We start from the raw sequence: 17,452 nt of genomic DNA, 5'->3' as shown, positions 1-17,452 counted from the left end.
TATTATTGTCAAAGTTATATCCCCCAAAAAATGTCAAAATGTTAAAAAAAAAATATTTTACTTCACAGAAAAAGAAAGGATGATCCGATTTTGATCCAACTTTGCATATCCTAATATTTGTATTAGTGCTATGTCAGGTGCGAAAATGGACAATATCAGTCCAGTCAATCCAGTACCTCCCCCACGAAGGGTCAAATTTTTGAATAATAAAAATTTTATAAAATTTAAAGTTTTGGGTTTAAATTAAAATTTTAAATTTTGTGTTTAACCCAAGGTCTGGTGTGAAGATGGAATGTGTCGGTCCACTCCTTCTGGTACCTCCCCCATAAAGAGTCACAATTTTGAATAACATTAACGATTATAAAATCCAAAACAAGCATCCGGTTCTCTTCATATTGCACACAACCCATTATTTCTACTGACACAAGTTCTGCTGTAAAGATGGGAGATATCGGTCCCCTCCTTCTAGTCCCTCCCCGCAAAGAGTATTTGGAATAGCTCGTAAGGGAATCTGATTCGCCTCAAATTTCACAAATCTCAATGCTTCTACCAACAAAATATCTTCTGTGAGGATGGGATATATCGGTCCACTCCTTCTGGTACCTCCCTCACAAAAGGGTCAAAGTGTTGAGTATCCACGAAGCTCATAAAAAGCGAAATTAACATCCGATACCATTCGATTGGTACAACTCAATATTTCCACCAACATAAGGTCTGTTATAAAGATCGGACAATTTCTTCTGGTACCTCCCCCACATAGGGTTCAAGATTTTAAAAAACAAAACGCTCAAAAAAAGCGAAAAAAGCATCCAACGCTCTTCAAATTTCACACAGACTAACATTTTTGCTAACACACACCCCTTTCTGGTGCCTCACCCACAAAGGGTTACAATTTTCAATAATTTTATCTCTTATAATTTGCGAAACAAGTCAGCGATTCTCTACAATTTGCAATATCTAAATATTTCTCTCAACCAGAAAATTGAGGAATGTATGATTTGGCATATAAGTGGATATAAATGTTGGATTCTTTTGTAATTTTGCCCACACCAATATTTTTATCTGTAGTAGATTAAGTATGAAAATTGAATACTTCGGCCGACTATATCTTGTAACTCACGCATATTTCCACATTTTCTAAAATTTATCACATATCATTTAAAGTAAAGGAAGTAGTTAATATAGTCCAAACCTGGCACGTCGCAATATTTATATTATTATATTTGTTTAGGTCCAATAGGAACAACAATTTGAATAATCATAACAGAAGTCAAAATATGTTTGAATACTTTTTAGCTTGTTTTATTTGAATATAAATTAAAAATTTGAAAATTTTCGGAATCCGTAAACAGCTCGTAATTGATGTCACCATTACAAGCAATGATTTAAAAGCATGGAATTAAGAAATTACTTTTCTATCAAATACCCCACTCAGCCGACTAGAATCTATTCTTAACCATTCAAATGTTTACAAATTGTATGCAACAGTTTAAAATTACCAAAAAAAAATTAATAAATTCTTCGAAAAATTCCAACGCCAAATTTACAACAATAAATTAGAAAAAAATTGTGTTGACAGCAGAAAAAAAAAAACGCTGTGCATGTGCATATCACATGTCGTCGGCGGTGCTCGAGCAATTGGTAGCAGGTTTCTTAAATGGCCAATGTAAATATTAACAGAATGGCTATTAAAATTCAAATTAAAAAAATACGCCTGTCAATAACTGTGCCAAAACACGTGATGACCTTGCCATCCATTGGCCAAATTACAGAAGTTGACGCACTCGTTGTCCCTTATGAAATCAACCCCCCTACCCTGTCCAGCTCAGTACGGTGTAAAAATATGGAAAATGACAAGACTTAAACAAAAGCAACATGGTAGCCAGCAGACTGTCTGACAAGTACATAAATAACACCGGGAATAATGTCACATCAACGGCAGCGTTGACCACAAAGTGCAATATTTGTAGTTTCGTAGACGAAGCAAAACGAAAAGAAACTGACAATGAAAAAAAAAAAAAATTAAAAATATTTAAAATATTTGCCAAATTCAAATTGGCTACAAAGCGGACTTAAACGCGGTTATTTGTGCGTTTTGAACACTAAAGCTTCGAGTATTTAAGCAACAGCCAATTAATGTCCGCAGCGATGAATGGAATTATTGAAATTCATTTCGAAGACTTTGTTGTGTTCAATGGTTGTGAGGTACTTCAGATATTCAACTGATTGCAAACTGGACTGAAATCACAACTGGTCGCATTAGATATATATATCGATTGAACACCGTTATAGCTAAAAGGACTAGACTAAAAATTGTCTACAAAACCAAAAATTATCTCCAAATCAACAACGCTTTTGGTGCAACACAGCACGCATACGCTCTAATGCATTGCGTTACATGGAGATCTGATGTCATAATGCGTGGCTGACAATAACAATGAAGGCGTTTGGCGTTCGGCTAGCAAACGCGTTCGGAGAGCAAAACAAAACGAAACGCAACTGAATCTGAATCTGTAGCGGAAATCTGGTTAAACTAACTGAAATTTTGGCCAAAATCGAAAACAAAACGTATGGTGTCCGGCTACATGAATGGCCTGCAAGAGATTACAAATTAAGGCGCGTAGTTCTATTACCAGCTTGTGTTGTTGTCGTCGCCGTTGTTGTTGTTTTCATTTGCCATGTTTCATATTGAACATTTTGGTATTTCATCGAAATATTTGTTGTTGGCCATTTGTTGTTTGTTGTTTTCGATTCGATTTTGTCATAGGTTCGGATGAACGTTCAAATATCAAAGACAAATTCCTCTCTGAATTGTTTTCTTATGTATCTACGAGGTACTCGTGGTACCTCGGCTGAATTGGGGAATTTATGTATCCTCGGGATTTAAAAGTTCTTCAAATTAACAAAACAGACCTCAGTTTTGCATCAGTCTAGTCTCTATGACTTGTTACATAGAACAAGAAGTTTTGTTTATATAACCAGGTTAAAAAAGCCAATGTCCCATTATTTAAATATATTTTGACTTCTATCATGATTATTCAAATTGACCATCTATGAAGTAGGTTCCGAGGGAATGGGCCATTATTGTCCATTTCGCATCGGACCGAAATAAATATGATATAAATATTGCGACGTGCCAGGTTTGAACTATATTGGTTACATCCTTCAATTTGTAAAGAATGGCGGACTTGTTTCGCAAGTTATGACAGATAAAAAAAAATGAAAATTGGGACCTTTGTACCAGAAGGGGATCGCAAACATATATCATCTTCACAACAAATCTTGTGATAGCAAAAATGTTTGTAAGTGTGGACCATCTTTATAACAGATCTTGTGCTGATGAAAATATTGAGATGTACCAAGACTGAATGGAATTTCACGTTTAATGAGCTTCATGAATATTCAAAATGTTGACCCTTTGTGGAGGAGGTACCAGAAGGAGTGGACCGATCTTCACAGCAGTTCTTGTGTTATTAGAAATAATGGAATGTGGGAAATATGAAGAGAACTGTATGCTTATTTCGGATTTTATAATCGTTTTTGTCATTCAAAACTCTGAACCTTTTTGGGGAGGTACCAGAAGGAGTGGACCGATATATGCCATCTTCACAGCAGTTCTTGTGCTGATAGAAATATTAAAATGTGTCAAGTCTGAATGAAATCGGTTGTTAATTTCGCCTTTTATGAGCTTCATGGTAATAAAAATTTTATCCCTAGGTGGGGGAGGTACCAGAAGGGGTTTGCAGATAACATCTTTACAAAAAATGTTTGTTTGTGTGAAAGTTGAAAACAGTTGGATTCTTATTTCGCTTTTTTGAGCGTTTTGTTTTTCAAGTTTTGAACCCTTTGTGGGGGAGGTACCTGAAGAAATGGTCCGACCTCTACCATATTTATAGATCTTGATCTTGTGTTGATAAAAATATTAAAATGTGCCAAATCTGAATGGAATGCTAATTTCGCGTTTTATGACTTTCATGGATATTAAAAATGTTTACCCTTTGTGGGGGAGGTACCAGAAAGACTGGACGGATATATTCCATCTTCACACCAGACCATAGGTTAATAATAAATATTGTGACGTGTGTAATTTGACAATCTGTCTTTTAAATCACATTTTATAAGAGTTTTAATTATTCAAAATTTTGATCCATTTGTGGGGGATGTATTTGATGGAGTGGACAGATTTTGTCCATTTCCGTGCCTGACCTAGCACTAATGCAAATATTAGAATTTGCAAAGTTGGAACAAAATCGGATTATCCTTTTTCTTTCTGTGTAGTAAATTTTTTTCTTTGAAAATGTAGACAATTTGTGTGGGGGGGGAGGTAGGTACCAGAAGGAGTGTACCGATTTTGCCCATCTCCGAATTGGATTTAAGCTTGACAATAATATTACGATGTACCAAATTTGGATCAAATCGGATACTCCCTTCGAGAGTTATCATGCGCACCAGCCAGACAGACAGAGAGACGAACGGATGGACATCGCTAGATCGACTCCAAATGCCCTGAAACGGATTTTATCCAAAGAGCCCTATGTCGTTATTTCGATGAGGCACGTTTTGGCCTATCAAATGATATATACCATCTGTAGTCATATGACTGAGGGTATAAAAATTTGGAGGTGAAGGTTTCTGAAATGGAAGGCAGACGGTCCTATTGTAGTATACCAGGAGGCAATCTTATATAGAATACCAGTAAGTATTCTCACATGGTAAGTAACTATTCTCACAAGACTAGGATGTCTTCACATACAGAAGACGCGACTACAAAGAAGTCTTTTTCTGAAGCTGACCAGGAGGTCTCTCTCATATAGACGACGAAGTCTTCTCATATAGAGGACACTTAGGTATTTGAATTTCGATAGACTCATATAGGATAATTAGGTTTTCTTATTCAGAGGATTAGAAATAGAGGACACTTAGGTATTTGTATTTCGATAGACTCATATAGGATAATTAGGTTTTCTTATTCAGAGGATTAGAAAGTCTTCTCATATAAAATACCAAGAGAAATTCCATTTAAAAGACTGGGTGTTTATTCTTTTCAGAAGACTAGGAAGTCTTCCATTAAGAGGACTAGTAATTTTTCTATATAGAAGGCCAAAAGTTCTTCTTTTTAGAGGTCCAGGAGTTATTCTATATAGAATTCAGGGGGGTCTTCTATTTAGAGGATCAGAAGACTTTCTATTTAGGATACTAGCAAGGTCTTCTATTAAGAGGATCAGGGATGACCAGGACATCTTCAATTTCCATGTTCAGGGGGTCTCTTATTTAGAGCACCAGGGGGTCTTCTACAGGGTGCCATCTATTTAAAAGACCGGAGGGTCTTCTATTTAAAAGAATGGGGGTCTTCTGTTTCGATGACTAGGAGGTCTCCTACTTCCAACACCAGCAGGTGTCTATAAGACAAGAAAATCTTTTATTTTTTAAACTAGGAGTCCTTCTATTCTGAAGACCATGTGTGTAGAAAACCAAGAGGTCTTCTTTTTAAATATCCAAGAAGTTTTGATATTGAAGGCAGAGAGATATTCTTGTAGAAGGTCAGAAGAGGAATACCAGGACATACACCCATACAGGTAACTAAGAGGTTTTTTTATAGATCATCTGGATGTCTCATCAAATATAATGCGAAGCGTTCTCCTTATTTAGAAGTGATTCCTTTATAAAGATCCTGGGGGCCGCTTACATTATTTTGCAGAGGTATTTTATTGAAGACTGAAAAGATACCAGGAAGTCTTCTATACGAACATCTTCTCCACTTGGATTTGCAACGCAAATCGCTCAAAATGGCTTAATGGGCTCTAGCACGCCGTGAATCTGCCATTTTTTAAATTACTTACAACTCATCTAAATGTATATTATGTCTGCAGGACTTTTGGTATTGAAAATGGGCCATGTAGGTCAACGTTTTGGCATAGCCTATACTCGTATTTTGATGATTTTAGCGACATTATTCAGCAGAATAGTTTCAAATTTGGTATTTGAAGTTCGTAATGGATACTACAGCCTTTGACAGAAAATTGTCCGTACAGGTCCACGTCTTCGTATAGGCCCCATTTACGGCACCTCCAGATATTCGGTATTTTATTGATTTTAGCGACATTATTTATCGGAATTGTTTAAAATTTGGCATTTTGGCATATTGTGAAGGCTTATGACAAAAGTTGCTATGCAGGTCCACGTCGTCGTATAGACCCTAATATAACAGCTACATTCGGTATTTTTAAGATTTTAACAGAATTTTTAACTGATTTTATTGTTTTTGAGAATTGCAAAATTCGTCCCAAATGGTGGAGGGTATTCAAAATTCGGACCAGCCGAACTTACAGCTTTTTTACTTGGTTTACTTCTCAAAACTTCTGTAACAGCACCTCGTTCATCTTCCACGCTTTTAGAGCGAACATAGATTTTATTGTAGTTTTTGTTCGTCGGACAACTAAAAAATGTTGGTTGGCAAAAAACTTGAACGCATTTTCCTTTTTTGAGATGTAAGCAAGCAAGCCCACATTGCACAATTTTGATATTACATCTATGAACTGTTACACACATACACACACACATACATTCGTACGCACATAAATAACTGTATCAGTCAGTAGTGTGTTTGGCAGACAAGAACTGTACGAACAACAAACAGTCCACATTGCTATTATCGATGTCGCACGATCAGACGCGACCATAAATACAATTATGGTTGGACAGCGCCAGCGAGATACAGAGATTTGAGATCGATTTTGTTTGTGCGTTTTTTTTTTACCAAGGCATCGATTATTTTTTGAAGGGAGCAACAAACACGCCCGTTTCTTGGCGTTTTGATGAAAACGACACGACAACAACAACAACACAAAATAGACTTTGCTGCCCATGTGGCATTACTGGCAATGATTTGAGGCATAGTTCCAAATACTCTTGACGAAGGTGGCTGGTTGGTTGGTTGGTTGATTGGCTGCAGGGGAAAGTCTGGTAAATCGAAACCCCTTCACTTTGATTTTCAAAGTAATTTTATTTTGTCAAACAATAACAAGAGCGAATTAAAAACTCCAGATACGCTGTTTGGTTATGTCCAACAAGTCGGCGATGTTTTAATTTTTATTTATTTATTAAAAACAAAAATAGGTAGTATTAAATGGGTTTTATTCCAAAAAATGACTTGAATGTTTAACATTCTACAGTACATGATTTTTAAATTCAGTGGGAATTGCAACAAAAAAGAGTGGAGTTATAAAGAAAAGTATAACGTTTTATGAAACTTAGGGGAAATGGTGAGTCTTGGAAAAAAGGAAATGGTGAAACTTAAAAAGGCCGAATATATGATAACCTACAACACGAGATATTTATGAGAAGTGATTCCCTTAGTAATGCACGATAAATGCGAAAGTATCTTTCTTGAAAGTATCTGCTAGAGCCCAAACAGCATTGTTCATTTGTTCTACAATTTCTAACTAAACAAGTAAAATAGTATCAGTTGGTTTTGCCGACGATGTATACCCCAGCCTTGAGTTATGATTATTCAAACTGTTTACCCGTTATGGGGGAGGTTCCGAAGCAGTTGGCCTATTCGTATCTGACCAAAGACTGATATAAGTATTTCAACGTGCCAGATTTGGACTGTATCGACTACTTCCTATACTTTATATGAGATATGTGCAATTATTTGTAAAATGTCAAAATATGCGTGAGGTAACAGATATAGCGGACCGAAGTATTCCATTTTCATACTACGTCTATGCAGATACAAATATTAGGATGTGCAAAATTTGAAAAAAAATCGAACATTTATATCCACTTTTATTCGAAATCATAAATTCCGATACATTACATATTCATATCTGATTTCTGGTTAAGAGAAATATTTAGATATAGCAGTTATGACAGTTATAAGCATTGGAAATTGAGACCATTTGTGGGTGAGGTAACAGAAGGTGTTTATATATCATCTTCGCAGTTATATATATCATCTTCACAACAGATCTTGAGTTAGCAAAAATACTTGGATGGATGTCATTTGAAGAGAGTTAGACGCCAATTTCGCTTTCTTTGAGCGTTTTGTTTTTCAAAAATTTTGAACCCTATGTGGGGGAGGTACCAGAAGAAATCGTCCAATCTCTACCATCTTCATAAAAGATTTTGTGTTAGTGGAAATATTGAGATAAATCAAGTCTGAATGGAATCGGATGTTAATTTCGCGTGAGCTTTATGGTTACTCAAAATTTTGACCCTTAGTTGGGGAGGTACCAATATATCCATTTTCACAATAGACCTTGGGTTCATAAAAAATATTGTGTTGTGTGTAATTTGAAGGGAACTGAATGCTTATTTAGGATTTTATGATCGTTTTCGTTATTCAGTACCGAATCTGAATGGAATGGGGAGTTCGTGTTTAATTAGCTTCATGAGTATTCAAAATGTTGACCCTTTGTGGGGGAGGTACCGGAAGGAGTAGACCGTTATATTCCATCTTTACACCAGACCTTGGGTTAGTAAAAATGTTGTGATGTGAGTACTTTGAAGTCAATCAGACACTTTCATCACATTTTATAAGAGTTATAATTATTCATATAATTATTGTGAGGGAAGTACTTGGTGGAGTGTACCGATATTGCCCATCTCCGAGCTCGATCTAAGTTGCACAATAATATTACGATGTACCAAGCTTGGGTCAAATCGGATACTCCCTTCGAGAGTTATCGTGCGCACCAGCCAGACAGACAGACGGACGGACATCGCTAGATCACCTCCGTTATTTCGATGAGGCACTTTTTAGCAGCATCAAATGATATAAAGCCTCTGTGCTGAGGGTATAAAAAGTAGTAAAACTTTTCTTCTCACTTTCACTACTTCATTATACCCTCCACTATGGAGGGTATATTAAGTTCGTAATTCCGTTTGCAACTCTTCAAAATAATAATTTTAGACATAACAAAGTACACATTTTCTTGATCAACGTAAAATTCTAAGACGATTTAGCCCTGTCCGTGCTAACATTTTGCACAGAATCTTTTGTTCAAGTTCGAAGATTGGCTATACCGGTCCACGATACAGTATAGCTCCCATATTACGGTAACTCCCTCCCCCTCATTATTCGGTATTGTGATGACTTATGATCCACATAAGGAGTTCCTTCCGACTACTTTACCCCCTGAAAGGGTATTGTCTATATAGGTCCACGATATCGTATAGCCCTCATATAATATAATATCGAATATATATAAGGCCCCCCCAACCCGATATTCGATATTTTGACAATTTTGGGGGCATTGTTTACCGGAGTCGATTCAAATTTCCTATTTGGAGTTCGTAATTGGAACTGCAGTCTATGCCAGAAAATTGTCTGTGCAGATTTAGGTCTTCGTATATATCAGTAAATCCCTATATTCAGTATTTTAACGAGTTTAGGTACAATATTCACCGAAATTGTATGAAATATTAATTTTTCTAAAGTTCCTAATAGGTACTACAGCCTGTGACAAATAATTGAGTATGCAGGCCCACGTCTTCGTATAACCTCCATATAATGGTACCTCCCAATATTCGGTATATTGATGATTTTAGCGATATTATTCACCGGAGTTGCTTCAAAATTCGTATTTACAGTTCGTAATGGGTACTATGGGTCTGGGTCTGTGCCTATGCAGGCTCAATATATCAGTACCTCCCTATATTCGGTATTTTGACGATATTAGGTAAAATATTCAGCGAAATTGTATGAAATTTCGTATTTGAAGTTCCTAATAGGTATTACTGCCTGTGACAGATAACTGTCTATGCAGGTCCAGGTCTTTGTATAGCCCAATTGTAACTTTTTCTACACTAAAAAGTATGAATTTCTAAAAACACCACAATGTATAAATGCTTAACACACGTACGGGTCTCTTATATAAAAATTCATAATTCCGCCTTTATTTCCACACCCTTCTTCAAATTTAGAACTTTTCGTATACTGTAAAATACGGAGTTTCGTAAAATACCACATTGTCTCCTTTCCACACACCCACAGTGACCCGTCTACCAAACTGTCTCCTCTTTTCCTTTACTTTATATCAGATTTAGTGCCATTTAATGCTTATCGCGCACTAATCCACCTCCATATCTAAACGCAATGCAATCTCAGTGATCCCGATATCAATGTTCAAGAGTCACTTTTCATAAAATTTAGTACGACTTAGTACTTCTCGCACAAGTTTTAGAACACATTTCTAATTTTCTCACAGTGCTTCAAATTCCGAAACGAACAATTCTAACTCTTATCCCACACTATATACGAAATTTAGTACTTCTCGTACATTATGTAATACGCATTTCCAAAGCACTTCATTGCCCACTGTGGCTCTTCTACAACAATTCCTGCGCTCTATACCAAATTCTATACCAATAAGAAAATATAGCGTCTGACAAAATTCCAATGATTTTTTTGTTTTTTTTTTTCGGGATATCTACTTAATCTTAACTCAAATTTTAAATTCGGCAACTTTGCTTAAATAAATTTTTTGTTGAAATATTTTAATGTAGTGGAACTTCCTCTTCAATTCAATAAAATCAAGTTTGATTAATTTCATTACTATTTCACTATCAGCATATGTTGGCACTTTTTCTTTCAAATGCAAAAAAAAAAAAAAAAACAAAAAAAAAAAAAAAAAATACATAAATAAATTTGAATGCCACGTTACAAGGAATTCCACTAGTCTATGCTCTCCATCCATCCATCCATCCATCATAACTACAAGTTGATTTGATTTGCATCATGTTTAACTGGAATTTAATGCAAAGCGAAAAAACAACAACAACATCTACCAGCAAAAGAACAAATGCATTACGGAAACAACATTCAAACGAAGTTGAGGATCAAGGCTACATTCAAATTTAAATTTTTATGCAATATTTCTGTGATTAGTTGGGCGCTTAGACAGATAGACATGGAGACAGCAGACAACATTTTGCATTGGAAGTTTCAAAAAAATTCGCTCAGACGGAGATCGGAGGCACTTGACCAGTTGCAGAAAAACTTCAATTTGTAATGACAACACCAAAGCAGACTGGAAAACCAACTCTGGACGGACCACATTACCGTTGCCAACAGCTGTTACTGACTGACAGCCAATATCTCGACGACAATTTCCAGCACCACCACCAAATAGTCGTCTTTTAATGAATTCGTTTAATTTTAATTTGGCCCAGTAAATTGGTACACAAAGACGCGAACGATAAGAAAAAAACCAAAAAGCATTCTGAAATTGTAACACCGACAAAAATCACCAAACAATTATAATTTGCGATACTTTGTGACAATTGAAGTCATGGAGATCCAGATCGACGGCGATTATTAAATGACAAGAATATTCATTCACTTTTTTCGCTGTTCTCTCCAAATCAGATCAGCAGCCGCTGCTGTTAATGGTGGCCGTTTTGTGGTTGAGGTTCTGTTACAAGCCAAAGATTTGGAGTCATTATGGTCGCATATCCAAAATGTTTGTCCATCGCCAGTGTATAAATTATTGCATCAGATTTGCACCAAATCGAATTTAAGTTAAAAGTTACGATTCTGTTTTGTGTGTTTGTGTTTTTTTAGAGCAACACAGCCGCAGCCAGCACAGCATTCATTAAAGAGGCAAACTAGTCCAATTTGGGCCTATCAAACATACACTCTAGCGAAGTTGGCCAACCACGGGCACGTCAGAATGGTAAGAGAAAAAATAAGACTATAACAGAGAATGCGATCAAGAAATGTGGATCATATACTGTTATAGCATATTTTTTGTCGATCGAAAATCATCCATTAACTGCTATAGATTACTTCTTGAACAGGTTCCCCCGCTTTAATATTTTTTGAAATTATCGTATTAAAATTTCTTAAAATCCTGTTATTTTAGGTACACGTGGATTATTTTGTTCGAAAATGTCAGCTCTTAAGTGTGTCATCAAAGGGCGCCTTTTAAGTCCTTTTGGAGGTAATAGAAGGGATTGGCAGATATATATGATCTTCACACCAGATCTCGTGTTAGCAAGAATGTTTGTATGGGTGAAAGTTGAAGAGAGTTTGATGCTTATTTCGCTTTCTTTGAGCGATTTGTTTTTCAAATCTTGAACCCTATGGAGGGAAGTACCAGAAGAAATGGTACGTCCTTATAACACATCTTTTATTGATGGAAATATTGAGATGTACCAAGTCTGAATGGAATCGGATGTTAATTTCGCGTTTTATGAGTTTCATGAATATTCAAAATTTTGACCCTTTGTGGGGGAGGTCCCAGAAGGAGTAAACCGATACATCCCACCTTCACAGCACATCCTGTGTTAGTAAAAATAATGAGATGTGTGAAATATGAAGAGAACCGGATGATTATTTCGGTGTTGAAGGAAATATTGAGATGGTGAAAGTCTGAATGGGATAGGATGTTAATTTCGCGTTTTATGAGTTTCATAGATATTCAAAATTTTGAGGGGGAGGTACCTGAAGCAGTAAACCTATATATGCCATCTTCACAGCAGATCTTGTGTTAGTAGAAATAATGGAATGTGTGACATATAAGGAGAATTGGATGCTTATTTCGGATTTTATGATATTAAAAATGTTGACCCCTTGTGGGGGAGATATCGGAAGGAATGGATTGATATATTCCATCTTCACACCAGATCTTGGGTTAATAACAATATTGTGATCTGTGTAACTAGGACACTTACATCACATTTTATTTGAGTTATAAATGTGGTGGTGTGGTGTTCTATACGAAGGCGTGGACCTTGATAGATACTTTTTTATCATACATTGGAGTACCCATTGCGAACTTCAACTACGAAATTTGAAATTATTCCGGTCAATATTGTCGCTAAAATTATCAAAATACTAAATATCGGGAGGTATCGTATATGGGGGCAATACGAAGACGTGGACCTGCATATGAGTTCTTTTGTCAAAGGCTGTAGCAAATATTACGATTTTTTAATACGAAATTTAAAACGATTCCCGTGAATAATGATGCTGAACATATCGCAATATTCCATTCGGCAAATATAAAAAAAAAGCTCGGGGTAAAGCCATTGAAATTCTAAAAAGTGCGAGAACTTACACCGCAACTCAAAAAAGCTAAAGAGTTGCTTCGGTTGGCCGATGAGAAAACATTCGTTGTCCAGCAGTTTGTAAACAAACAAAATCAAAGAGGTCACCTGGAAATGTGCACCTTCGGTTGGCCACCAGAACTCAAACGCGGGCCATGGTGATGGTGTGGGCTGCCATAACAGCCGATGGTCGCTTTCCGCTCGTATTAATCGACCGTGGCATCAGAATAAATGCCGAATATTATCGCGAAAATATTCTGGAGGGTATATTGAAGCCTTCGACACGCAAATATTTTGTCCGCAGACCTTGGACATTCCAACAGGACTCAGCACCATCGTATTCAGTACGCGCCACCCAAGAATGGTTACAAACAGAGGTTCCTCGCTTCATTTCCAGCGCACAATGGTCATCAAAATCTCCGCATACCAATCCGTTGGACTGTTTTGTCTGGAGTATTTTGGAAAGCAAGGTTGGCAAAAGACCAAAGTGTCGATCACCTCAAGCAAGCGCTTCGCCGGGAATGGGCCAAAATACCGCAGAGCAACATTCGGGCAGCTTGTGACGGTTTCATTGGCCGTTTGAAGGCCATAATTCGTGCGAAAAGTGATCAATTCGAACAAATCTAATCTTATTCCAAAATTTCAGGCTATTTTTTGCTTTCATTTAATAAAATTTAAAAAAAATGTATAAATTATGGCGTTTGACTTTGGAGCCGTTCTTTTTATCTCAACCTGTATATCCTTTGTGATGGAATGACAAAGATAATATGCCCTCCATGAAATGGTGGAGGGTATAAAAATATATGCCAAAATTGGACTAAGCGGATGGACCATTTTATGCGCAGTCGGGGGTCAATATTTGTATGAAATAATCTTCAAGCTTTAAATTATATGGATCCAATTTTTAGTACCTTTTACTACACTCATAGTTCGAATTCCCAAAAAATTAAGCCTTATCTCAGCCTTACACACTAAAATTGAACCACATCCAAAATTTCAAGAATTTAGTTTGAGCCGTCTTGTCTGGGAGTTGATGAATCAGTTAGTCAATCACTCACTCAACACTCCATTCTTTTATATTTATACATAACCCTATATCGCACGTCTAGATCATGCGGTGCCAAATAGCTCTTGCAGTTGAAAAGGAAACATAGTCCTGGACCACAACAATATGCATTCAACCCCATATGGCACCCAGAACTCGCAGCAAGAAACATTTAAATCCCATTCACTTTTCACAATGTTTCCTAGGAACATCTGCAGATTATCTTCAACAAAGTTTGTACAGCTCCGATTTGTTTGACAATGTGCGTTTTGGCAGCGGAAAACTAAATAAATCAGTTCGCGCATGCGCGTACCTTGTTAGCATGGGTTTGGGCTTGGCTGGTTGGTTGGTTGCACATTTTCAAATTGGTGATCTGAAGAACAAAAGTTTTTCCTCTAAAAGGCAAAGGCTGGGGAAAAACGAGCAAAACAAAAAAGAAGAAGAAAAAAAAAAGGTGATTGAAACAAAGAGACGACAAACAAAAAAAAAAATAATCGCGAATCACTCATTCGCTCACTCACAATCACCACTGGCCGGCCAGCCGGGCCGATCCGATGAAGAAATCATCCGCATTTAAAGCGAAAAAAGATCACCAAACCAGATCTTTCAAATCTTTTAGATTCGAGGAAAACCAACAACAACGACGACGATAATGAGTGGACGACGAACAACAGTTCGATTGGGGTTCTTCTAAAGAGAAGTGGTCACAACAACGCACCAAATGAAATGAAAAGCCCCGTTGTCGTTAAGAGCATTACCATTACCATCATTCGAGCCATGTTTAAGATGTATACCCTCCATCATCCGTATACAGAAGCTGCTACCAAGATTGCTGAGCAGTTGAGATGGTGTCTGTGTGTGTATATATGTGTGAGTGAGTCTGGGTTTCGCAGATAGATGGCCATTGTGTGGCAAGATTGACATTCCTTCGAATATAAAAGTGGAAACTTCTTTCAGAATGCATCTCAAACCAAACTTAGATATTTGCTAGCTAACAGCAATAGCAGAAACACAGCTCCGAGCTTCTTAGGTTTCCTTGCAACCGACAGACAACCAAATAATCACTGATCATGTTTAAAAAGGTAAGGATGTGCGGGAATGCACTTATTTTGTGGCGTAGCGAATAAATAAATGGATTCCTTTATTGTGTGTGTTCGTGTGTGTGTAGGTGCTCTTAGTGCTCAGTATGTCCTTGTCGATGGCCATTTCGGTGCCTGTGCCTGGTGGCATTGGTCATGGATATGCCGCCGCACCGGCGATTTCGTATGCCGCGCCCGCAGTTTCGTATGCCGCTCCTGCAGTCTCATATGCCGCTCCTGCAGTTTCATATGCCGCTCCTGCAATTACCTATGCGGCGCCTGCTAAGGTGGCCGTTGCAGCCGCTCCCGCAGTTGTTGCAGCACCCGCCAAGGTAGCTGTTGCCGCCGCCCCTGCCATTGTAAAGGCAGTGGAACCAGAGCCATACGATCCCAATCCACAATATAGCTTCTCTTATGGAGTTTCCGATCATTCCACCGGGGATTCGAAATCGGCCCATGAATCACTGGTTAATGGTGTGGTACATGGAAGCTATTCACTGACCGAAGCTGATGGTTCCATTCGTAAGGTGAGTGTGTTAATCGGAGACATTTTAATTGGTTTAATTTTAATTTGTGTGTTTTATTGTTGTTGTTATTCTCCAGGTAACCTACACAGCGGACCACATTAATGGTTTCAATGCCGTTGTGGAGAAATCTGGAGGTGCTGTTATTGCCGCCAAACCCGTTGTGGCTGTGGCAGCTGCCCCTGCTGTTGCCAAGGTAGCTGTGGCCGCTCCAGCTATTACCAAGGTTGCCTACGCTGCTCCAGCTGTCGCTGCTGCTCCCATTGCCGTTGGCCATGGTTACAGCTATGGCGGCTATCACCACTAAGTCATCACGCCGCCCCCTCCAATCCAAAGCCCTTAACGCCCACCTTCAATGCATAACCATAAAAAGGCAGTTCTAGTTACCAATGTTGGGAGTGAAATGCAGCCGCATCCATTATCTCAGCCCAACCAAAACGACGACGACGAAGCACAACGTATTCCGGACTTTGATGTGATCCAACCCTTCGAAGATGGGACAGGCAAATTGTCTCGTCGTAAAAGTTTATAGTTTTTAAGTGTGTGTTATTAACTTATTTGTTTTTGTTTCTAGTTTCATTACTCACGTACTTTCTCACTCTACTCATAGATAGCATATTGTTTCTCTGTCTCCTACTCCTGCTCCAACTCCAACTTAACTCTGTGTGAGCTTTGCTTCTCATTTGCATGTGACAGGATACTACTCGCTCGCCGCTCTCTCTCTCTCATCTAGCTTTGTCTTCGCTTGCAAATGAGTCGATACGCTTAAATAAGAAATTCAGATATGAAAGCGAGTCCGCCAGATATGTGTGGGTGAGACATTGATTGTCTTGCCAAAGGACCGCTTAGAGGATTTAATATTTATTTTTTGTTTTTCGAAAAATTTGATTCTTTCTGCTCATTATTGTTGTTGTTATTTTTTTGTGTAAATATTTCATGGATACATGTCTGCATCATGCACGCATGTATTTCCTTATTATCATCATCAGCCGCCATGTATCCATATAGGAATTTATTGTATCTGCATATGTGTAAGTGTACATATGTAACAATGATTATTATGTGAGTGTGTTTTAGCATGTAAGTGACTCGTATTTCTCGTAGATAGAATTTTTGTTGGTTCTCTCCAGAGAGAAATCGTGTGCATTTACTGAATAAAAAGTTCAGTACAAAAATATAAATATAGCTGTGTTTTTTATCCAATGGCGAAAAGTGGGACAAAGGGGACAAAAATTCGACCGAGCTGAACATTTACATATGATAGATCACAAAATGTCTTATTAGAATAACATTCCACTGAAAATGTATTAAAATGTTAAAAATGCCTAAAATCGGATGTACTCTATACATCCATATAACAGATAAATCACAACCTGAACCTAGATGTAATTTTCGTGAAAATTAATTAAAGGAAAATTAATATTTCTATCCACCTAGATCCACCAAAAGAGGACATATTTCAGACTGCTCTGATTTCTAAGCCACTCGCCCGACAGCTGTTAAAATTATTCCAATGACAGCTCATTATATTGTTTACAAGCGTACAAAAGCATTTTGGTTAGAATTTTCCAGAAAAAAAGTTATTCGTGTTGGAATTCAAGCGTAATAGTTTAATTCCATGATATTAGGCTGGAAAACCACAGGGGGCTATCGTTAAAGCACTTCAGCATTTAAACGTGAATAATTCTTTTGTTCTTCGTACCATCGCTAGTTACTCTGATATTGGTAGCGTAGCCAGACGTCAAGAAAGT

General features: G+C 37.5%; 2 protein-coding genes across 3 annotated transcripts in view; one reads left to right on the top strand and one right to left on the bottom strand.

Moving 5' to 3' along the window:
• The window catches only part of LOC101896440 (neurobeachin-like protein 1), a 147,832-nt gene that overhangs the window by 36,858 nt on the left and 93,522 nt on the right, over window positions 1–17,452 (bottom strand). The gene's annotated exons all lie outside the window — the stretch shown is intronic.
• LOC101887612 (cuticle protein 18.6) lies at window positions 14,217–16,815 on the top strand. Its single transcript, XM_020039986.2, has 3 exons — window positions 14,217–15,180; window positions 15,267–15,704; window positions 15,781–16,815. The coding sequence occupies exons 1-3, from the start codon at window positions 15,169–15,171 to the stop codon at window positions 16,006–16,008; spliced, it is 678 nt and encodes a 225-aa protein (XP_019895545.2). The 5' UTR covers window positions 14,217–15,168; the 3' UTR covers window positions 16,009–16,815.

The sequence above is a fragment of the Musca domestica genome, unplaced genomic scaffold (genome assembly GCF_030504385.1).
Source record: "Musca domestica strain aabys unplaced genomic scaffold, Musca_domestica.polishedcontigs.V.1.1 29, whole genome shotgun sequence".
NCBI classification, from domain to species: Eukaryota; Metazoa; Arthropoda; class Insecta; order Diptera; family Muscidae; genus Musca; species Musca domestica.
Note: the sequence above shows the minus strand (reverse complement) of the source record. Positions and strands in the feature narration are given on the sequence as shown.

Bases quoted from the DNA above. Each gene is read 5' to 3' on its own strand.
- LOC101887612 (XM_020039986.2), top strand. The intron at 15,705-15,780 runs GTGAGTGTGTTA...GTTATTCTCCAG, and splicing joins CTGATGGTTCCATTCGTAAG to GTAACCTACACAGCGGACCA.